We start from the raw sequence: 25358 nt of genomic DNA, 5'->3' as shown, positions 1-25358 counted from the left end.
GGACTGGTTGATGGCCTTCCACCCAGACAAGTGTACTCTTCTCTCTGTCACAACTAAACGTCAACCTTTGCAACATAACTACATTCTTCACAATCATATTTTAGAAAATGTTACATCTGCTAAGTACCTAGGAATCACACTACAATTCCAACCTCAAATGGGACAAACATATAGATGACAATATCTCTAAAGCCAATCAAACACCCGGCTTTCTTAGAAGAAACCTGAAAACAGCAAATCAGAACATTAAGAGCCAGGCATACCAAGCACTTGTCCGTCCCAAACTCGAGTACTCGTGTTCGGTTTGGGACCACCACACTTCAGAATCTATCTCGAAGATAGAGATGGTCCAAAGGAGAACTGCTCGGTATGCCTGCAACAGGTATAACACTAGCAGTGTATCAAACATGCTCAATACACTCAACTGGCCACAACTTACACAACGCAGATTACGTGCACGTCTTGTCATGATGTACAAGATCACACATCATCTTGTTGCTATACCATCTAGCACAATTCTCATTCCATCAGACTCAAGAACCAGAAAACATCATTCACACACCTTCAGACATATTTATACATCTAAAGACTCGTACAGATTTTCATTTTTCCCATACACAATAACTCAATGGAATCTTCTACCAACTACAGTTGTTAATTCACAGACAGTCGACTCTTTCAGAGAACAGCTCACATATGCTGTTTTCTCCACCATCATTTAAATAGCTTCATCTCCTGTATTATACATAGTTTTAATCACTACGTTTGTTCTCTGCACGATCCTTTTGTACATAACTTTATATTAACTTGTTTTAAATAAATAGGCCACGCATGCACCAGTTATTAATCATCTTTATTCAGATGGAAGACTGGAAAACTTAAAGAAAGAAAGAAAAGAAATAAAACATATCGGTTTTACTCAAACCAAGCTGCAGGGTCTTATTCAGACATTGGGGTATAAAACACCCGTAAGCCCTTAGAAATATAAATAAACAACGGCGGTTTTATTCAAACCCAAATGTTGATTATGTCTTATACAGACCTAGGCTTTATACGATCAAGCGCTTGAATTAATAAAATATCTACTTTATATACTAATTACAGGTAAAGAAATAATAACTTTAACCAACCGCATACAATACAAACTTGTATATAAAGGTGCACTCGAAAATACTTTAATCTAAACAACTATTGATTATTACCGAGAAGAAAAGAAAAGCTTTTAATCATTTATCTTACTATGTAAAAACACCGAGAGTCCTTACTGATTAACCAATAAAAACCAACTACACTTTTTAGTTTACCCTAGAAACGAACATGTAAGCAAACTAAATAATAACCATGAAATAAATTGGAAATATAAGCCATCCTACTCATAATTTTGAATATAAAAAACCCGATTCCGCTACACACATATCATCAATGAACTGTAAACAAGGTACGCATAAAGAACTACAGCTTGTTTCTACCATGTCAGTTGCTTGATGGACAAAAGCACTGTCCTTGAATTCGAAAATAATTGTCTTGAATATCATGAAATATCCATCAAACTGCACCCCAAAATATTTTCAAGATTTTCCACAAAGAAAATATGGTCGTACCAAGATTTATCGGTTGTACATTAGATGTTTTTCTTAAAGACTTCCCTTTTGGGGCATCAACTATAGGTTGGAATGGAAAATTGCAAAAATGCAAAGCATTCAGACGTTTTCCCAATGTATTTCTTTCCCTGTCAGCACCATCACACTATTCACCGTTTCTCCTGTTAAACCCTCAAACTCCTAAACACGTTTCTCTACAGAGTAATCTATTAAAATATGGTCCCTTTTCAGCTTTGCTTTACTTGAATCTGATATCGGCTCCACTTGAGACCTCACTACAGGATAACCGGGATTAACAGCTTCCCTATCAGCGAATGTCTAAGTTTCAACACACTAGCCATAATCAACTAAAAGAAACAAAAAGCAAAATGTCACAAAGCCATCCTGCAAAGTTGACAATTATTCAAAGTCTGTATTCGTTAAGACGTATTCCATAATAAATTATGACACATATCAAGTATACAACAATCAAAAAAGGTCTACTCGAATATACACACATCAAAAGAAAATTCTAATTCTATGTATACAAGGTGTATGTCCCCTTCTAAAGTATGTAATAAAATCAGAAAAATATACTTAATATACTTCATAAAAGTGAGATTCCATACATATAACAAAGGGTGAAAACGTTGTCAAACACTGAAAAATATCATTTTTTTTTTAACCAAAAATCCAACGTTTCGTTATATTCATAAAAACATGGTAAACATATATTACTCCCTTCTATGTTTATGATACCCAAGTGTAAAATAATTGCAACAAATATTAAACAAACTTCACAACCAATACAACCTTGAACGTTGTCCCTAAAGTTGAACGCACCTTAGAAGTTGTACTTGAAAATGTCCAAATTTCACTTAAAGAAAGTAAACTAGGGAAATAAATGCTACTTTTATAAATTATTTAATATTATGCATAATGTAAATATAAAAGTGAAGAAAAAAGGCTGTGGATTTTCTATATAATGGGAACAACAGAAGGATACATAATCGGCCGTAAAAACACTTTTCCACCATAGTAAAATATAATAATATCCCGACATGCGAATCTAGAAAACAATTTAATGTCCGTCACGCATTCAAAATGGACAACATAAAATGCATTCCGCTTTCTGACAAATACAAAACGACAATAAAATAAGTAAAGAACAAGATATTAAAATAAAGTTACATTTTTTTCCCCTATGTTATAAATAACATAATACCATAACATAACAATATACTTACAATTTAACGTTACAATCGAATCAACAACTTCTTACAACATGCCAACAATCTGCACGAGAAAAAATGGCGTGTCTAAACATTATCCAAAAATTAAAACAGAAATACCGAGCACAGCCCTTGCTATCTCTTCTATGTCTAAAGTTCATTCCAATACATAATTTCTCTTCCAATGTTCAACTACTTTAAAATAAATTCCAATACATAATTTCTCTTCCAATGTTCAATTACTTTAAAGTAAAGGCCCTAAATTGCCTCGTTCAACTTTATCGAATACACCTGTAACTACATTCAGCATGTACAACAGCGTGTAATAAAAACACTAGTACTACTCGACTAGGTACACAAATATTGCAATTCTTAGGCCGCACCTATCTATTGCCAATAATTAAATATTAAATTAAAAAAAAAACTTTTATACACCTGTAGCTACATTCAACATGTACAACAGCGTGTAATAAAAACTCTAGAACTACTCGACTAGGTACACAAATATTGCAATTCTTAGGCCGCACCTATCTATTACCAATAACTAAATTAAAAAACTTTTATACACCTGTAGCTACATTCAACATGTTCTACAGCGTATAATAAAACTCTAGAACTAATCGACTAGGTACACAAATATTGCAATTCTTAGGCCGCACCTATATATTGTCAATAATTAAAATAAATAACTTACTCGGTCAGTGCACTCAACACAATGTCCAAAATAGACAGAATGACAGGCCAACTGTTCAGACCGACAGTTCAGTAAAGAATGACAGGATAACTCACCTTGTCTATTCTCGCGAGATCTCATTTAAGATATAAGTATTATTACTGTTTATTGTATGATGTGAATTGTTTAATGAATTGCTCGAGGGAAACGAAAATGAAAAATATAATCTTTTGTGGACATCAGAAAACATGGGATTGAAATCAACATTACCGAAATCTGATATAATATCAAATATACATGGAGACATAATTAAATAATCTACTAAACTTGAATCTTTACAAGTCGTACAACCAATATTCTTATCAGCAAATACTCTGCCATTACAAATATAAATACCTATCTTAAATGAGATCTCGCGAGAATAGACAAGGTGAGTTATTCTGTCATTCTTTGCTGAACTGTCGGCCTGTCATTCTGTCCATTTTGGACATTGTGTTGAGTGCACTGACTGAGTAAGTTATTTATTTTAATTATTGACAATAGATAGGTGCGGCCTAAGAATTGCAATATTTGTGTACCTAGTCGACTAGTTCTAGAGTTTTTATTACACGCTGTTGTACATGTTGAACGTAGCTACAGGTGTATAAAAGTTTTTTAATTTAATTATTGGCAATAGATAGGTGCGGCCTAAGAATTGCAATATTTGTGTACCTAGTCGAGTAGTTCTAGAGTTTTTATTACACGCTGTTGTACATGTTGAATGTAGCTACAGGTGTATAAAAGTTTTTTAACTTAATTATTGGCAATAGATAGGTGCGGCCTAAGAATTGCAATATTTGTGTACTTAGTCGAGTAGTTCTAGAGTTTTTATTACACGCTGTTGTACATGTTGAATGTAGCTACAGGTGTAAAAAAGTTTTTTAATTTAATTATTGGCAATAGATAGGTGCGGCCTAAGAATTGCAATATTTGTGTACCTAGTCGAGTAGTACAAGTGTTTTTATTACACGCTGTTGTACATGCTGAATGTAGTTACAGGTGTATTCGATAAAGTTGAACGAGGCAATTTAGGGCCTTTATTTTAAAGTAATTGAACATTGGAAGATAATTTATGTATTGGAATTTATTTTAAAGTAGTTGAACATTGGAAGAGAAATTATGTATTGGAATGAACTTTAGACATAGAAGAGATAGCAAGGGCTATGCTCGGTATTTCTGTTTTAATTTTCGGATAATGTTGAGACACGCCATTTTTTCTCGTGCAGATTGTTGGCATGTGGTAAGAAGTTGTTGATTCGATTTTAACGTTAAATTGTAAGTAAATTGTTATGTTATGGTATTAGGTTATTTATAACATAGGGGAAAAAACGTAACTTTATTTTAATATCTTGTTCTTTACTTATTTTATTGACGTTTTGTATATGTCAGAAAGCGGAATGCATTTTATGTTGTCCATTTTGAATGCGTGACGGACATTAAATTGTTTTCTAGATTCGCATGTCGGGATATTGTTATATTTTACTGTGGTGGAAAAGTCTTTTTACGGCCGATTATGTATCCTACTGTTGTTCCCATTATATAGAAAATCCACAGCCTTTTTTCTTCACTTTTATATTTACATTATGCATAATATTAAATAATTTATAAAAGTAGCATTTATTTCCCTAGTTTACTTTCTTTAAGTGGAATTTGGACGTTTTCAAGTACAACTTCTAAGGTGCGTTCAACTTTAGGGACAACGTTCAAGGTTGTATTGGTTGTATAGTTTGTTTAATATTTGTTGCAATTATTTTACACTTGGGTATCATAGACATAGAAGGGAGTAACATATGTTTACAATGTTTTTATGAATAATAACGAAAGGTTGGATTTTTGATTAAAAAAAAAAATATGATATTTTTGTTTGACAACGTTTTCCCCCTTTGTTATATGTATGGAATCTCACTTTTATGAAGTATATTAAGTATATTTTTCTGATTGTATTACATACTTTAGAAGGGGACACACACCTTGTATACTTAGAACTAGAGTTTTCGTTTGATGTGTGTATATTCGAGTAGAACTTTTTTGATTGTTGAATACTTGATATGTGTCATAATTTATTATGCAATATGTCTTAACGAATACAGACTTTGAATAATTGTCAACTTTGCAGGATGGCTTTGTGACATTTAGCTTTTTGTTTCTTTTAGTTGATTATGGCTGGTGTGTTGAAACTTAGATATTCGCTGATAAGGAAGCTGTTAATCCCGGTTATCCTGTAGTGAGGTCTCAAGTGGAGCCGATATCAGATTCAAGTTTAGCAAAGCTGAAAAGGGACCATATTTTAATAGATTACTCTGTAGAGAAACGTGTTTAGGAGTTTGAGGGTTTAACAGGAGAAACGGTGAATAGTGTGATGGTGCTGACAGGGAAAGATACACATTTGGAAAACGTCTGAATGCTATTGCATTTTTGCAATTTTGCATTCCAACCTATAGTTGATGCCCCAAAAGGGAAGTCTAAGAAAAAACATCTAATGTATAACCGTGATCACCGAGTACGGCTGCTTAAATTGGTGGTGGGACTGAGGCAGTTTCATTGTTAGCGACAACTTTCATGTCATGTTTACCTACACATACTAGAGAAGGAGGTGCATAGCTAGCTAGCACTGGGTTGGCTAGCATTGGTGTTTCGTTGATGACAAATGCAGGAAGTTCATTGTCATTCAGTTGAACATTAACAGATACGAGTAATGTTCCTGGTACATGTACATGTATGTTTGTTATAAGGGGCTTGGTCAGTATCTTTTAGATGGCTTGAGGGTTCATTTAAATATTTTCAGTATCTTGAATTTGAGGCCGATGAATTAAACATTGATCAAAATTGGCAGTTGGACAAGTACATCGGATTTTATTTATGTTAAAATGAAATAGTTAAGGGGAAAACGGTGCATGGCATAGCCTGATGGAATATATAATGGTTTGTTTGTCTGCACTAATTCGTTTTTTTTTTTTAAATACAAAGTGAAAAATTACAAATATGTGTAACCTAGTTATACAAGAAAAGGAAGGTGTCACTATTGTAAAAAGAAAGGGCCATTATATAGCAGATTGGTCAAAGATAAAGAAGGAATGATGTAAAGCATGTTTTGTATTTTTTGCATTACTTTTTCAGGGTAATAATATTAAGATTAATAATAATATTTAATTTTTTGGATATGCAACCTTTGACTCAAGGGACACTGAAGCCCTAGTGATTTTATTTTCACGCGGGTCGAGGGTTTCAAGAGTATCCACCTCTGTAATTTTCCTGTTGGGTAGGTATACAAAACAAAGAAATATAAAAGAAAAAAAAGAAAAGAAAAACTATTTGTCTCTTAGGTTTGATTTTTATCCAAGAAATTGGTTTAGAAGATAGAAGGCGAAAGCTATCTACATTAGTTCAGAATGGGATTTTTCTTCCGGTTTTATAAAAAAAAAAGCGAACACAAGTGAGCTGGGATAATTACAGAGGTGAAAAGGCTCAACCCTTGCCCCACATTTTGGCTGAATCAGCGGGCCATACAGAGGCTAGTGTCAACCTGGGTGACTTGCGGTTTAAAGACCATAATAATTTCATAGCTGGGAATATCAATTTAAATTTAAATGAATGGGAAAATATAGGCGCACCGAAAAATGTTTAACTGGATTAAAAATGGTGTTGATATTAGTTTTGTCAAACACTTTGATGAAATTTTAGAGGGGAGTCGTACAATTAAAACACTCTTCCAAAAAGGCATTATCCTAATGCTAAGATATGCTAGGAGTATAAGGAATTCATTGTGAAAACTCTTTCAAAAAGGATATGTAATGGGTCTTTCACATTACTTGAAAGGTTGGGGAGTGTGAACCTCCGCATATAGTGTTAACAAGAACAGCTGAACTTATAAAACCCAGACTTAGCCACGTTAAAAGATTCCCCATTTAACATTGATACGCTTAGCGAAGTACCCCGCTTGTTTGTAAAGAATGACTTGATGACGTCAGTCGATGATAAATCTTGGTATTTTCTATGTGGAAAATCTTGAAAATATTTTGGGGTGCAGTTTGATGGATATTTCATGATATTCAAGACAATTATTTTCGAATTCAAGGCTAGTGCTTTTGTCTATCAAGCAACTGACATGGTAGAAACAAGCTTCTGTAGGTCTTTAGGCGTACCTTGTTTACAGTTCATTGGTGATAGGTGTGTAGCGGAATCGGGTTTTTTATATTCAAAATTATGAGTAGGATGGCTTATATTTCCAATTTATTTCATGGTTATTATTTTGCTTACATGTTCGTTTCTAGGGTAAACTAAAAAGTGTAGTTGGTTTTTATTGTTTAATCAGTAAGGACTCGGTGTTTTTACATAGTAAGATAAATGATTAAAAGCTTTTCTTTTCTTCTCGGTAATAATCAATAGTTGTTTAAGGGAGCTACCATTTGATTTTTAGGGGGGGGGGGGGGGCTAGGATGAAATTTGAAAAAAATAGGCAGGACAGGAGTTTTGAGTAAAAAAAAAGGCAGGATGAGACACTTGCAAAAAAAAAGTCAGGATGACAATTTAGGTAAAAAAAGTCAGGATAAACTTTAAAAAAAAAAGCAGGACCGAATAGAGTGAAAAATAAAAAGGCAGGACAGAGATTACAACTAAAAAAACTAGAGGCTCTCAAGAGCCTGTGTCGCTCACCTGACTCTACTTTGTTTTAGAAATCATGTAAAGATAGATAAAAATCATAACAGATACCCAAATAATGATTGAGGCCAAATTTTGATTAATATTGGTCCCGTTATTTTATAAAATATCCTGGTGGCCATCTTGAACAGTAAATCGGCAACAAAGTAGCAACACTTGGTCAGCACTTCATAAGGAACATTCATGCCATGTTTGGTTTCATTCCATTTAGTGGTACTCTAAAAGAAGACATTTGTATGTATTTCCCATAGGGTCCTATGTTAAACTAAGTCCCCCGCTGGCAGCCATCTTGGATGATGGATCAGCTACAAAGTAAAAACACTTGGTCAGCACCTCATAAGGAACATTCATGCCATGTTTGGTTTCATTCCATTCAGTGGTTCTCTAAAAGAAGACATTTGTATGTATTTCCCATAGGGTCCTATGTTAAACTAAGTTCCCTGATGGCGGCCATCTTGGATGATGGATCGGCTACAAAGTAACAACACATGGTCAGCACCTCATAAGGAACATTCATGCCATGTTTGGTTTTATTCCATTCAGTGGTTCTCTAAAAGAAGTCATTTGTATGCGTTTCCCATAGGGTCCTATGTTAAACTAAGTCCCCCGCTGGCGGCCATCTTGGATGATGGATCGGCTACAAAGTAACAACACTTGGTGAGCACCTCATAAGGAACATTCATGCCATGTTTGGTTTCATTCCATTCAGTGGTTCTCTAAAAGAAGTCATTTGTATGCATTTCCCATAGGGTCCTATGTTAAACTAAGTCCCCCGCTGGCGGCCATCTTGGATGATGGATCGGCTACAAAGTAACAACACTTGGTCAACATCACATAAGGAACATTCATGCCATGTTTGGTTCCATTCCATTTATTGGTTCTCTATAAGAAGACATTTTTATGTATTTCCCAAAGGGTCCTTTGTAAAACTAAGTCCCCCGCTGGCGGCCATCTTGGATGATGGATCGGCTACAAAGTAACAACACTTGGTCAGCATCTCATAAGGAAGATTCACGCCATGTTTGGTTTCATTCCATTCAGTGGTTCTCTAAAAGAAGACATTTGTATGTATTTCCCATAGGTCCTTTGTTAAACTAAGTCCCCTGCTGTCGGCCATCTTGGATGATGGACCGACTGCAAAGTAGCAACACTTGGTCAGCACCTCATAAGGAACATTCATGCCATGTTTGGTTTCATTCCATTCAGTGGTTCTCTAAAAGAAGACATTTGTATGTATTTCCCATAGGGTCCTATGTTAAACTAAGTCCCCCGCTGGCGGCCATCTTGGATGATGGACCGACTGCAAAGTAACAACACTTGGTCAGCAACTCATAAGGAACATTCATGCCATGTTTGGTTCCATTCCATTCAGTGGTTCTCTAAAAGAAGACATTTTTATGTATTTCCCATAGGGTCCTATGTTAAACTAAGTCCCCCGCTGGCAGCCATCTTGGATGATGGATCAGCTACAAAGTAACAACACTTGGTCAGCACCTCATAAGGAACATTCATGCCATGTTTGGTTTCATTCCATTCAGTGGTTCTCTAAAAGAAGACATTTGTATGTATTTCCCATAGGGTCCTATGTTAAACTAAGTCCCCCGCTGGCGGCCATCTTGGATGATGGATCGGCTACAAAGTAACAACACTTGGTGAGCACCTCATAAGGAACATTCATGCCATGTTTGGTTTCATTCCATTCAGTGGTTCTCTAAAAGAAGTCATTTGTATGCATTTCCCATAGGGTCCTATGTTAAACTAAGTCCCCCGCTGGCGGCCATCTTGGATGATGGATCGGCTACAAAGTAACAACACTTGGTCAGCACCTCATAAGGAAGATTCATGCCATGTTTGGTTTCATTCCATTCAGTGGTTCTCTAGAAGAAGTTCAAAATGTAAAAAGTTAACGCCGACGACGGACGACGACGGACGACGCCGGACGACGGACGACGGACGCCAAGTGATGAGAAAAGCTCACTTGGCCCTTCGGGCCAGGTGAGCTAAAAATGCAGGACAACATTTTTCATCCTAGCGCCCCCCCCCCCCCCCCCATAAAAATCAAATGGTAGATCCCTAAAGTATTTTCGAGTGCACCTTTATATACAAGTTTGTATTGTATGCGGTTTTGGTTAAAGTTATTTCTTTACCTGTAATTAGTATATAAAGTAGATATTTTATCAATTCAAGCGCTTGATCGTATAAAACCTAGGTCTGTATAAGACATAATCAACATTTGGGTTTAAATAAAACCGCCGTTGTTTATTTATATTTCTAAGAGCTTACGGGTATTTTATACCCCAATGTCTGAATAAGACCCTGCAACTTGGTTTGAGTAAAACCGATATGCTTTATTTCTTTAAGTTTTCCAGTCTTCCATCTGAATAAAGATGATTAATAACTGGTGCATGCGTGGCCTATTTATTTAAAACGAGTTAATATAAAGTAATGTACAAAAGGATCGTGCAGAAAACAAACGTAGTGATTAAAACTATGTACAGGAGATGAAGCTATTTAAATGATTGTGGAGAGAACAGCATATGTGAGCTGTTCTCTGAAAGAGTCGACTGTCTGTGAATTAACAACTGTAGTTGGTAGGAGATTCCATTGAGTTATTGTGTATGGGAAAAATGAAAATCTGTACGAGTCTTTAGATGTATAAATATGTCTGAAGGTGTGTGAATGATGTTTTCTGGTTCTTGAGTCTGATGGAATGAGAATTGTGCTTGATGGTATAGCAACAAGATGATGTTTGATCTTGTACATCATGACCAGACGTGCACGTAATCTGCGTTGTGTAAGTTGTGGCCAGTTGAGTGTATTGAGCATGTTTGATACACTGCTAGTGTTATGATACTGATTGCAGGCATACCGAGCAGCTCTCCTCTGGACCATCTCTATCTTCGAGATGGATTTTGAAGTCTGAAGTCCCAAACCGAACACGAGTACTAGAGTTTGGGACGGACAAGTGCTTGGTATACCTGGCTCTTAATGTTCTGATTTGCTGTTTTCATGTTTCTTCTAAGAAAGCCGGGTGTTTTATTGGCTTTAGAGATATTGTCATCTATATGTTTGTCCCATTTGAGGTTGGATTGTAGTGTGATGCCTAGGTACTTAGCAGATGTAACATTTTCTAAAATATGATTGTGAAGAATGTAGTTATGTTGCAAAGGTTGACGTTTAGTTGTGACAGAGAGAAGAGTACACTTGTCTGGGTGGAATGCCATCAGCCAGTCCACTTCCCATTTCGCTGCTGCATCAAGATCAGCCTGAAGTTTGAGGCAGTCACCCTGGGATTTAACTGGCATGTATATGATACTGTCATCAGCAAATAATCTTAGTTGGCTATGAATAAGGTAGTCTGGAAGGTCGTTAATATAGGCCAATAATAAGACTGGTTATAAGACAGTACCTTGTGGAACCCCAGAGGTGACTGGAACTGTGCTTGATGAACTTCCCTCCAGGACAACTGTCTGAGTACGGTGGGAGAGAAATGCAGAGATCCAGTTTAATGTGTTTCCATTGATGACAAAATGATTTAATTTGTAAAGTAAGTGACGATGCGGAACTTTGTCAAAGGCTTTTGCAAAGTCCATTATTACGAGATCTGCTTGTATTTGAATTGTTTGTGGTTTGAAGTTCATGAATGAAAGAAAGAAGTTGTGTTTCGCAAGATCGAGAGTGCCGAAAGCCGTGTTGGAGGTCGTACAAGATATTATTGGATTCAAGATGTTTCATAATGTGTGAGGTGACTATATGCTCCATTAACTTGCAGCAAATACAAGTTAATGAGATTGGTCTATAGTTGACCGGTTTATGTTTGTCCCCCTTTTTGTATGCCGGTGCGACTCTAGCATGTTTCCAGTCGTTAGGTGTAATTCCGGTGATGTAAGATTCTTAGAAAATTAGGCAAAGAATTGGTGCGATTTGTGTCTGCATTTCTTTGAGTAAGCGGCCACTGATGTTATCTGGGCCTGTGGCTTTATGAGGGTTGATCTTGTTTAATAGCTTTTCGATTCCATTTGATGTGATATGTAAGTTACTGATTTTAGGATGTGTGCTGATGCCCTTGTTTGGTATTTCTCAGGGTGATTCTTCGTTACTTTATTTTGTCCTGTTTTATCTAAAATATAGGGTCTAATTCAACAGCGTATTCTAGTAATAATTGAGTTAGAGAGTTTTTATATTTCGGGGTTTTAAATTTAATATTTAATGAGATTACGATAAAGTTAAATAGTTTAGGGTATTTACGGTAGAATCCCGTTTGTTTAGAAGCCGTTAATATTCATCTTACATTTTTGATAAGAACTTTTACATTATTTTACAATGCAATATTTTGATAGACTTATTTGAATGCTCTGTTTACGTGTACATTGTTGACTTTGATACTTCATATTGTTATTGCAATTTACATGTGTTGATATTTTGAGAGACCTTATTAAATTATAAAAACTTGCTGATCTCGATCTCTTCAGCCATGGAGACTCATGGCCCAGTGGTTCGAACCTTTATATGAGGTTAACAGACTGTTTACAATTTAAAGTCGGAAATATCAAGTAGACTTGTGTTTCGGAAATTAATTATTTCCGAGCCATAAGATCAATTTAGCTTGATTTAATATAATTGTCCGATTGCAGGTATTTAATTTACAGTTAACTTATAGAGATATTGAGTTCAAGGTCCATGATCAGAATTAGAGTATTGATTTGTCGGTGTACTTATAGGTAAAGGTGTGTTAGAGTAGTAGACATACGTATTGTTGGAGTAGATTGTATATTTTTACACACGATAAAAAGGAGCTCATCAGTGCAATGTAGAAAATATGTGTAGCCTTAGATGCTTAGTTAACATTACGGACTTTACCAAATGAAATACACAGATAATTAAAAAAGAAGGATATTTGATAAATAGAAAATATACAAAGGTCGAACCGTCACCTGTTACAGGTGGATAGGTAGCGGGTTTATGAATAAAGGATTGTCTTATTGTGACGCTCAAACAAAGAAAAGACATTACTGGCTGTTAAAGCTTTATATATTATTTCATAATCTGATATGAGTGCATACCTTCAAAATTATATAAAGGGTTTAATCATTTTTGAGGTGGAGACATCACATGTCATTCATTTGGGATGCGCCATATTAACTGTGCTGTCAACAGGAGCGACTTATTGTCAATGCAATATATAATGAATCGGGGTGGTTTCAAATAGATTTTTCTAATAGATATTCAAGAGTTACTCAGTTGGTTGATGCTACATCTGTAAGCTTTCTTTGTGCCGAGATGGCCGATGCGGATTTCGAAAATTCTAATAAAAGTTTTGATAAATTTGGTAACAAGGGTTGATAAAAAACTGACCAATGCTAGTTATTATTAGTAAAATTACATATTTTTCCATTGTTTTCACTTGGCATACTATGTCTGTATTTATTGTAGACTTGCTTAAAAATATATTGGTAAATATTTCCAGAGATAAATGTCTTTTATTCATTTGTAAAATTGCGATAATGTATATTTGGTATTGTATTAAGAGGAATTGACTTTTGTTGTTTTTAAGATATATTCTATTTATGATATGGTAGTAACCAGTAGCATGTTATAAAAATGTGAGACATTAGTATTGCTTCATGTCATAGTGCTCATCGTTCAGAAGACAGACACGGTTACTGATTTATTCTTCTGCAAGTAGTTAAGTGATTCCGAACTTAAATTATTAGTTTATACCCCTGTCCTATTATTGTACTGAGAATGGCTAATGCATTTGGAAATAGAGGTTTACTTAGAATAGATGGTCATACAGAATAAACTAGAGGCTCATCATACACATTATATTAATTAATTGGTGGCTACTGAAGTTTTAGCAGAATGGCAGTGTTTTATACTTAGATTATGAGCAGAAGTAAATGAACAAACGCAGACGAAACCAGTTTTGAAATATATAATATAAGTTGTAATCTGTTTTCAGTTACAAGGTGCTGATCTCTTATTCTAATGTTTGTACAAGGCCCGAACAAGGTAACCTTTTGAAGGACACCTCGGCTTAGTTTGTGACATTGAATATTTGCTGTCCTTCAACATATGGTTCTTCTTGTGTTGAGATTACTGATAGCGTTTTGCATAAAGGGCACTAGAAGCAGTTTCATTCACACCCCACTTGTCTTCGTCTATCATCTTTCGATTGTATTGTTAGAAGTTTTAACAGTACTCTTAATTCGTGTCACTAATGTGTATATAAAGGGAGTTTATGGATATATGGTTGAAAATTTTCGATATGAAAGTCATTTCAAATAAAAGATTTAAACAAGATTAACATGCAATGGCGCTTTGATTGTCATTCTTCATCTCAAAGTCACAGTGAAACTTTACGACGTGTAAATTGAATACTTGCACCTTGTTGTAAGTTAAGGACGTCCCCTGGAACCAGTATATGTATGGTTTTACTTTCTGTTTTCAAAGCTGACAGCATATGGATTAATTTTAAGGTTTGAGTTTTGGGATGAGTTTTGGGAAGTCTTAAGGTTTGTTTTGTTTCTGTATGGTAACTTCCATTGTTCAGGTCAAGTATGACTTTGTTTTATATCTACTTCACCCCAATACTTAACCGAACCCTGGTCTATTTGAGCACATCTTAATTATGATAGTATCATATCTTAAATGAGATCTCGCGAGAATAGACAAGGTGAGTTATTATGTCATTCTTTGATGAACTGTAGTACTGTTAGTAGGACATTGTCATATTTTGTCGAATTGGACGAAATATTTACTTGATATGGGGAGAAGAGAAAAATATATAAAAATAAAAAAAAAAAAAAAAAACGACAAAAACATTGATAGAGAATCAATTTTATCAGGTCACATTTGCTTTTAAATGACTTCGGGTTTTATCTCTACTTCACCCCAATACTTAACCGAACCCTGGTCTATTTGAGCACATCTTAATTATGATAGTATCAACTTCTTTTACAAAGTTCTATTAACACAAATGTATTACCATATTTATTTATTCTACCATGATCTTCACTATACCTCTCAAGAGGGATATTTTTATCTTTAAGATGAAGGTATGAAAAAATATTATCATCATTATCAGAAAAATCATCGACATCTAAAATTTCTAACAAGTTTTCGTCAGGAATAATGTAATCTGAAACAGTAGAAGTTCTGGCGTTAAAATCACCAACAAGTGCAATGTTTTTTGTTTGAGATATTCTTTGAAATTTCAACCCACTGAACAAATTCAGATTCAGAATTTATAAACTTCAAAAATTTCGACAGATATTTTCTATAAACAACTTTAATACCGCCTGACTTCTTTTTAAATTTTGTTCTATGTTTTGCATAAAAAGTATACTCGTGTGGTAATTTCAAGTCATCTAATTCATCAGTTTTAGTTTCAGTAAATATAAGTATGTCATAACTCTTTATTAATGTAGCAAAGTCTGGATTCAGCAATTTTGAAGTAATACCACAAACGTTCAGATAGATAAATTTTAAGTTGTCAACTGTCCAATTTAAAGGTCCTTGATTGCCTGATGTGTTGTCCTAACTGTAATTCCCTCTATCGTTGTGTATTGGGTAAGGAGGCTCCTCACGGGATGGATTGTAAGGTTGTCCGTTTACCATTATTTGGTCGTAAATTAAGGAAGCTCTTGTACCTCGGCGCTGGAGTTCTTTAAGTTTAGGAATCAACGCTTTACGGCGGTTGCTAATTTCGGTTGGATATTGTTGGTTCACTGAGAATTGTGGTTTTGATTTAAGTTTATCAGGTACAGATTTGCGTACACGTTCGTGTTTACGGAAATTTGTAAATATAGCGATGATATCGCGCGGCTTTCCGTCACGACGTTTTCTTAGTCTGTGTACGTTTTGAAATTGTATAAGATCTACACTAGGAATTTCAAGTTCTTTTTCTATAAAGTTTTTTATGACAGCTTCTGTATCTTCGTGATCATCATCATCGGTCTGTGGAATTCCGCAAAAAATAAGGTTATACTTCATAGAATGACTCTGAAGTTTTAAGAAATCTTCCCTCAAATTGTTTGATTCAATTTCTATATCTTGTGTATAGTTTTCTATCATTCGCATTCTATCAGAAATTTCGTGCATGGTGATGTTTTTCTTCAGTTTTTAAAATGTCTTCACGATTTTTCTGTGTCTCCTTAATTTCATCTATTTCTTGTCTCATCCCTGCTAAATTTCGGTCTATTGTTCCGAAACGTTCATCTAATTTTTTGTCAAGTTTAGAGAAGCGGTCAGTAAATTCAAAGTCAAACCGTTCAAGTCTTTGGTTCATGATATTTATTGAAGAAAATAACATTTCCATAGTAATATGTGTACGTGCACTATCAGTTGAGGCAGGAAATGGATGAGATGGAAACGGAGGTTGAGAATTGTAATATGCAGGATATGTAATGTCTGCTTGTGGTCTTGGAGCATAAGGTGGAACACTATCTGTCTGTGCTTTAAGACTATGTTGTGGGTGGAGTATCGTTGGTATGCTTGTACATTCAAAAGTCTGATTCATAGGATTATGTTGATATTGTGTTGGAATAGTCACACTTCTTTTAGATAAATTATGAGTTGTGCTAGTATAAAAAGTGTCGTGAGCTTGGTTCAGTACTTGAGAAAAACGTTGTTGTTGTTGAAAAGCTTCCAGTCAGATGAAGCGGGTGTGTCTCATCAAATGTCCGACTTCGACCATTTATGATATTTTTTCAAAACTCGTAATCCAGAATTTTTTTATAAATATAAAATAATTATAATTATCACCAGTATTTTTTCCTGAAGAAGCAAGTTTTTGACCTTGTTAGTGGATTTGGTACATATACATTATCGGCATATATTAAAATATGAAATGCTGTTTTGGAATCATTTTTTTCTTGTTTTCAAAGAAAATTGCGTTGTCACTAAAAGACAGCCAACTATATAATTGTGTTCCAGAGTGGTATTCTATTTATGTTTTTAGTATTGCGATGACCCATGATGATATGTGCATCGAAAAGCCGGAAATAGAACAAAATGCTATTTTTTTTTTTAATTTGAAAGTGATTATCTTTTAAACTAATTAAGAGGTACCATGTAAATGGACTAAAATACAAAAAGAAAATTTTACGACCAGAAGAAAATTAAAATATAGATATTATTCTATTTTTGTAAACACTTTCCAGTAGTGTGTTATTCCAGTACATTAAACTCGTACATTCGAGCTCAGTTGCAGTTACTAATTATACACTTATATCCAATGATATAACACTTGTTACTTGGTGATACTTATACAAAAGCATATGAGGTTCTTTCACTCCACAATCATATTTATATAATACGACTATATTCACACTTAAGAAAAAGTGATGAATAAATGCGTAAATCAAAAATACGTGATTTTGTGAATGAGTGCACAATGTCTTAAGTACCCCGGCAAAAAAATGTTTGGACTCGTTAGTATCTAATACTAGTAACCAGTACGGTGGCGGAACACGTACAACCCGAGAAAAGATGGGATTTCTGTTTATTGATTTGTTATTTGGATGAAATAGTAGATTCTAAATACACGTAGTACTATTTTCGATTTTGAATAATTTGAAAAAATTGTAATATTTTCTACAACCGTTCAATATTAATGGAGAAATGAGTAAAAATCTACGGCAAAAAAGACTCATAAAGTAAACCTTACCTCGAATTAAAGTGTGCACTTTGAACGGAAAGAAAGATATTGTGTCTTTGTTGTTATAAGTTCTTACTATAATATATCATATGTAAGGTTAACTTGTTTGTATAGTAGATATCAGAGACTATCGAATCCAAACATTATGGCAGGAGTACTTTAGACGGGTCTGGATTGGGTTCACAGGATAGAATCGGCAAATCAAAATATAGAGAAAAATAGATAAATAGTGAATAATGTGCGGAACTAGAATATAAAGGTACATCAATTAAAGAATGAGTTTTAAAAATCTGATTACAGAAAAAAAAAGGATTAACGGAATATCGAAATAGTGCGCTGTCTATACACAAAATCAAGGAAAATTTTTAATGTCAAAATAATCGAAATCTGACCTGTTTCATTGATTTAGGACATATCAATTCTTTACATTCGTAATTATCATTATTTTTCCTTAAATGAAAACACGGTCTTGCACGAGTTAGTAAAATCTTCAAGGAATCATATCTTTTGGACTTTTGGACTGGCGCTTCTGTTTTCTCCTTTTTTCTTTACCAAATTTTACTTCAACTGCTTCTGACTAACGGCTTTTTTACTCTTAAAGATGGGGCAACGGTAGGAAAGAAAGACCTGGTTATATATTCTGCTAAAGTGTAATTGTATAAATATTAAATTTCAGTATGTATTTAAAAAGCTTGAAAACCTTATTTCAAGATTAAATAAACTGTTGACACAGAGATATGTCTCGCGTGTTTGTAATTTTGATAACAAAAATGCAAACGCTGAAATTAATTCAACGTAGCAAAACTTTAACATGTAAAATATGAAAAATAACCAATTAATAAACAATGATTGAAGGTGCAGGGTCAGATAAGATATGCCAATGCTAATACAACCACATACCAACTATCAGTTACTTATCATAAATGGTTCCCCTCAAATTGTTGACGCCGACGGAAACATCATATATACCCAAGTCTCAATTTTTGACTCCTTAAAGGCGAGACAAAAAAAAACCAATTGGACTAAAAACGCCTGTACTGAGAGCAACTTTTTGATATGCTGATTCACCTATAATCCTATATTGTTGTAAAGTTTAGGGACTGGAGTACTTGAATGGGGTAGGGGTTTGGAAAGATTTTGTATTAAATTATTTTAACATGACAAAATTAATATAACACGTTTTAACAGATGAGGAATTCAGTGCCTTTGGATCCTTAATATTTACTATTCCTTAAATTTGTAAATTTTCAGGAAATTCTGTTGCGGCATTTGACTATGCAGAACTGGAAAATGGTCCAACAGTGTGTGCAGACTGGAGAAGGAATAAAACATTAGAGGAAAAGCACCTGTATATGTTTCACAATCAAATATGTTGTGATGTTTCCCTTATAGTAGGAGAGAACACAAACAAGACCGAGATAATTAATGCTCATTCGTTTATATTAGCATCTGGAAGTTCTGTTTTACAGAAAATTTTAACAAAAGCTACGCAGCAGAATACCACTATCAACATTCCTGATATCAAGCCAAAAATTTTCAGAATTATTCTTGAGTAAGTAAGTGTAAAACTGAAAGGAACACATTTTCGCTTTCCTTAATCACGACTGCAAATATAATTTCAATTCAACTTTTACACCTGAGTTTCAAACTACCAAATAATAAGTAGGACAAAGACTTAACAGACACATGTAGTAATGTATTGAGCAACAAATTTTCAAGGTTGCGTTTGTGATAGCAATACAATAATCAAACCAATAATAAAACACATTGGGCTTTCAAGTCCAAAATAAAAAGACCACATACATGTACATTTATGATTAGTTACAGAAATGTTAAATAGAGATTCTTCTATGGTTTTGACCTTTAATATATTTTTCGCATGAGGATATATTTCTCGTATCACACTAAAAATTGATACGAAAATGTGTTAATTTGATTGGCTTATTCGACATTAAAAAACGACAATGCAACATTTTCATTGGCTATTCGTTAGATCATTGATGACTTTCAAAGGTACAGACGATGTGCATTTCCTCCATGGAAACTGATATATGTGATTTATTCAAGAATATACAAAAGTCACACTTTTCACCTCAAAATCTGCTTGTCAAATTTTATCACATTCTAAAGCGTACATAAAATTTTAATATGTCTTATGTTAACGTTTGACGCCGGAAAATGATATATTATGTCATACTGGTGTGTAAAAAAGACTCGATCAATGATCCGCAGAATTTTTTATTTAGCACAAAGAGAATGTTTATTCTACCATCGAGAAATAGGCTAAATAAAAGTCGTGAAAGTTGGAAATCGCTTGTGTTCTGTCCCATAAATACAACAGCTTAACCATTTAATATTTATTGACTAAGTTTTAAAAAGCTGTAAGATACAAAAAATGACTTTAGAATACAAAAATAACTGCTTGACGTTACAATGATAAGATAAAGAGATATACCAAGTTAGAAATAATAACATAGGAACCAGGAATGAGGGGAGTTTAACAATTTTTTGTAAAAGCTATTTAATTGATGGTATTACAATAGAAAAAGAACTGAGATGTGATATTGCTGTTATAAAATTAAAACATGATTTTTTTTAAGAATTTTCCAATTATGTGTTGAAAAAAATTGACGCGACGAGTGACGACCTAGGATTTGAAGGCTTCGTATTCTAATTCAGTACGCTTAATCAAAACAATTTGTATGTTAGAACTTCTAGAAAGTATACGCGGCTGGCATTTATAACGTACAGCATGCTTTGAACTCATTTGATATGACTTTTTGGAGGAAACAGACTCGTTTTAGTTAAAGAAAAAATGACAAAAAAATGCCAAAATATGGTAGTCCCATGACTTCCATTGTTGCTTTAAGAAATGGGGTCAAACCGGGGTCAGCTTTCCGACTGATAACAGTGTTGACGAGACCATTTTTTGGCGCGCTCAAGTCTCCCCATTGACTGGGTTAAATAGACCACTTTCGAGTTTGTCCTTCACCGGAAAAAAATCGTCAATTATGCGAGCCTTTATGACGTCATTTACCAGATAGGGGCTGACCCGAGAATCTGTCCCGCTTGAACTAATGACGTCATACAACAATCACTTTTCCATTGTGGCGTCAGATATTTTGTATTATGACGTCAAAATTTTACGGGAACCTGTGTGATGTCCAGTAATGGCGGACAAATAGCGATAAGGTGTATTAACGTTCATCAAGCGTCTTAGTGATCGTCATTGTACAGGATAAACTAGAAATAATGTTTGTTCTGTAGGTGCTTAATCACAATTTCCTAATGACAGCAGTGCTGATAGTCAATTATGAGAATTCAATTTGCCGAAGAATTCGTGCAATATAACATCATAGTTTTCCAACCACTGGCTCAATATGGGAACGGAAGTGACGACGCCCCTAAACGCACGAATGATGTTCACTAAAACCAAAGTTTTTGACGGAAATGCATCGAACTCGAAAATTGTCTATTAGGTGAACGTTCGTCTGTAACGCCAACTTATCACGTCGTATTTATTATAGACATTTAAACTGTGGGGTCACCAAAGGTTCTCAACGCCTTTACATAAAAGCATTATACAAACAGAAAAGTCTCTTAATTAATTAGATATACATATAGATATATACATAAATAGAGGCAATTGAGTTGTGTAGTACTGGAATATCCAAGGCAAACTAATCATATGAGTTATCTGTATGACTGAATGATTCAAACGATGATCCATGTGAAAAATATCCAGTTAAAAAGATGATTTTTTTTTCATCGTCCGGAACTCTTTTCACAAACAAATCCTATACATTGAATAAATGGTAGGTTACTCTTAAATGGTCACAACGTGGGAGTATTTTTTCTCTTTCAAGATATTTTGTGAATTAACCCCATCGACTTAAAGTTTTTACAATGAAAATCCAAATGTGTAAATGTATTTTTCGATTATTTAATGATATTAGCTCTGAACATTGATTATTCTCTAAAATGAAACTGTTGTTTGTGCTAATATAAAGAATATTTCAAACAAATTCCTTTTAAGTTTTGTGAGTTTCATTTTATGTATCGAAATGTGTAACAAGTGTTTATTTAAATCCCCACTGGAGGGCCTCTGACAGACTGAGGGAGCGTAAAATCATTGTAATCGATAGCCGATGACAAACAAGTTATAGATAAATGATTCAGTACTATTATTTAACAACAAAAGTACTACGGTTGTCCACACTGTTACGAGAATACCTCTATACCCCATGAAAGGTCAAATTTTCATGTAATTAATGATGTTGATTTTCATGAGATTATTGAAAATGTTATTCTAGAGTACAAACAAAATAGTTCAGTTTTTGTTTGCGGTGATTTAAATAGCCGCATAGGTATAGTTGGTGATATTTGAGAAAATGATAATTCAGATAGATATGTTTATAGTTTTGAACACATTGAAAACCATATAATTCCTAAACGGCATTCATTAGATAGTACAACCAATGCGTATGGTCGAAAGCTATTGCGGTTGTGTTACAACACAGGCCTAACGGCAGCGAACGGCAGGTTAGAAAAGGACTGGGACGGAAAATTCACATTTTGCGCATCGAAAGGTAGAAGTGACAATGACTATTTACTCTTATCACTTGACGATTTTAGAATTCAATGAGTTTTCCGACCACGCACCGTTTTTTGTCGAACTCGTTTCATCAAATGCCAGTCCAAATAACGTATATCCGAAGACTCATAAATTTTTTAAATGGGACGACAGAAAAACAAACGATTTTGTTGAGATTGTACAACAACAAACTGAAACTTTAACATATTAATGAGCAAAATTTTGAACCCAGATAATATGAATAGTGCAGTGAGGGATATGTCTGAAATTTTGTATGAGAATGCTTTTAAAGTTTTTGGTCGTTCTATACTTGTACGAGATGAAATAAATACGGATTGACCGGACAACGATTGGTTTGATGCAAACTGTGCAACTTTCCGTGGTCAGTTCAATCGAGCACGCAACTTCGTCTTTAGACATCCTACAGAGGCGAATAGACAATTGAATGTAACTGAAAGGAACAATTATAACAAGGTGAAACGTAAGACAAAGTCCAATTACAAGCGGCGAAAAGGCGAAATTTTGTGTAACGTGGCGAAAACAGAGCCTAGAAAATGCTGGTCCGCGGTTCGTTATAATAAAAGAAAATCTTGTTGCACAATGAATCAATGTTAAAGCATTTTGAATCTTTTCTTGGAGACAATCTACCGGAGTTGTGTGACGAAATTTCAAATCTTGTGAATAATTCTATGTTTGATGTTTTGAATTTAAATGACCTAGACATTGAAATATCTGAGGAGGAAATTAAAGTAGCTATACAAGAAAATGAAGTCAGGAAAGAGTGCTGGAAATGATGGTAATATAATTAGTGAAATGTTATCTTGCTGTCCGATCTTATTTGTACCTATTTTAAAAATTTTGTTTAATTTAATTTTTCGTCTGGAATATATCATGATTACTGAACAGAGTGTTTTTAAGTCATAGTGGTACCTAAAACTGGTGATTTATTTGATCCAAATAACTACAGACCAATAGTTTTATAGTTAGTGTTAATCTAAATTATTCACTACTATATTCTAACCAATCGCTTAGTATCATGGGCAGAAGATGAGTAAAAAATGATTAACAATCAATTTGGCTTCAGACTCGGACGATCTCCTATAGATGCAATATTTGTCCTACATGAAATTATCACCAATACTCTTCAACAAAAGCAGAAACTGTACTGTTCATTCGTTGATTTTCGAAAAGCGTTTGACAAGCTTGATGGAAGAATACTTATATATAAGCTCCTTAGAAGTGGAGTTAGCTCCAAATTTGTAACTATTGTGAAATCTGTCTATTTCTCTGTTAAACTGTGTGTTAGATCTGGTGGTATTTTATCGGAATCGTTTGACAATTTAATGGGGGTAAAACAAGGGGAACCCTTGTCGCCTCTTTTGTTTTTATTTTTCATCAATGACCTAATTGAGGACATACATATTGATGTACGGAACGATGCCGTTACCGTGAATAATATTCTTATATATTTTGTTCTTTTTGCGGATGACACTGTTTTGTTTGGAAAATCACCAGGGTTATTGCAAGAACTTTTGAATAAATTGTTAAAATATAGTAACAAAGTGGAACTTTGAAGTGAATACTGACAAAACGAAAATTGTTGTATTTAAAAATGGATGGCAACCAGTAAATGTCCGTTTTTCTCCGATAATGAAGAGCTCCAAATAGTAAATTCATATATATATCTAGGTATGCTGTTTTCTTTTAATGGAAAGTTCTTTCAGACCGAGAAACGTGTATCTCAACAGGGTTCACGAGCTTTATCGTCATTGTTAAACTCAGTTAAAGATTTGTGCTTGTCGAAAAAGAAACAACTGGGTGGCATCTGTTCTAAATTAGGCTTCGGAATTTTGGGGTTTCAATCGAGGTAAAGATGTTGAGATAATTTATAACCATTTTTGTCGCTACATTTTAAAGTTTGGCAAAACTGTGCCCAACTGTTTCTTATATGGAGAATTGGGACATTTTCCTATGTTTGTTATGAGAAAATTTTAGAGATGTCAACTCGGTGAAGATTTACTAATCGAGTACTCGTTGGATTTACCGAGCAATACTCGAGTAATCGCTCGGAAAAACATCTCCAAAATGGAACGCAAAATTATACATACCCATTTTACGTATTTTTGGACGTTGTCTAATGGACGTAAAACCCTTGTTACCTAGGACTAGATAATAGTCCCAGGAATTTTATACCATAATCAATAGCTCATTTACAGTAGTAATGGCGTACAAGATAGAAGGCATTGTAAACAAAAATGGCGGACAGTCAAAATCACATTGTAAACAACTCATTAGTGGACACTCCTGTTGGAAATTCTATCGAAAGTGCACGTCAAGTTCTATATGGACAGCATCTAAACTATGTTCCTTTCAACACACCAGCAAACCTACATGGCAACCCACAACAGAAATTGGTTTTCTCCGATCAACCCTCCCCAAATTTCGAATGCACAAATCTGTCTAGAATCTGTATTAAATGACATTTATACAAAATTATCACATCTTGATGCTTTACCGTCGATCGATAAACGTCTATGGGGGGATCGAAAGCAGATTTTCATCATTAGAGACAGAACTTTTCGAAGTTAAACAAGATATGAAGCAAATAGAAAGCAGAGTAACTGGATCTGAGCACGTAGTTACTAAAATGGAAAACAGATTTCGCTTTCTAACGGAAGAATTCGATAACATGAGACAAGAAAATATGGAACTTAAAGAAAAGCTTCTTGAAGTTCAGTCAAGGTCGATGAGGGAAGTTCTTCTTTTTTGTGGCATCCTCGAAGATCCGAGGGAAAAAGAAGACCCGGATAATGTCGAAACGGAAGTAGTCCTTAAGAAATTTATCAAAGAAAAACTTAAGATAAACGAAGAAATAAACGTGAAAGGATGCCAAACCAAGAACCATAGTGGCTAAATTTGA

At 34.4% G+C, this 25358-nt stretch overlaps 1 protein-coding gene across 1 annotated transcript in view; it reads left to right on the top strand.

Annotated features, from left to right (window-relative positions):
* LOC127702605 (BTB/POZ domain-containing protein 2-like) overlaps positions 1-25358 on the top strand; it is a 203541-nt gene that overhangs the window by 59597 nt on the left and 118586 nt on the right. The window contains exon 2 of the mRNA XM_052206884.1: positions 19096-19396. Within this exon, the coding sequence (XP_052062844.1) occupies positions 19096-19396 (301 nt within the window). The remainder of the gene's footprint in view (positions 1-19095; positions 19397-25358) is intronic.

This window comes from Mytilus californianus, unplaced genomic scaffold, assembly GCF_021869535.1.
Source record: "Mytilus californianus isolate M0D057914Y unplaced genomic scaffold, xbMytCali1.0.p SCAF_1, whole genome shotgun sequence".
NCBI classification, from domain to species: domain Eukaryota; kingdom Metazoa; phylum Mollusca; class Bivalvia; order Mytilida; family Mytilidae; genus Mytilus; species Mytilus californianus.
Note: the sequence above shows the minus strand (reverse complement) of the source record. Positions and strands in the feature narration are given on the sequence as shown.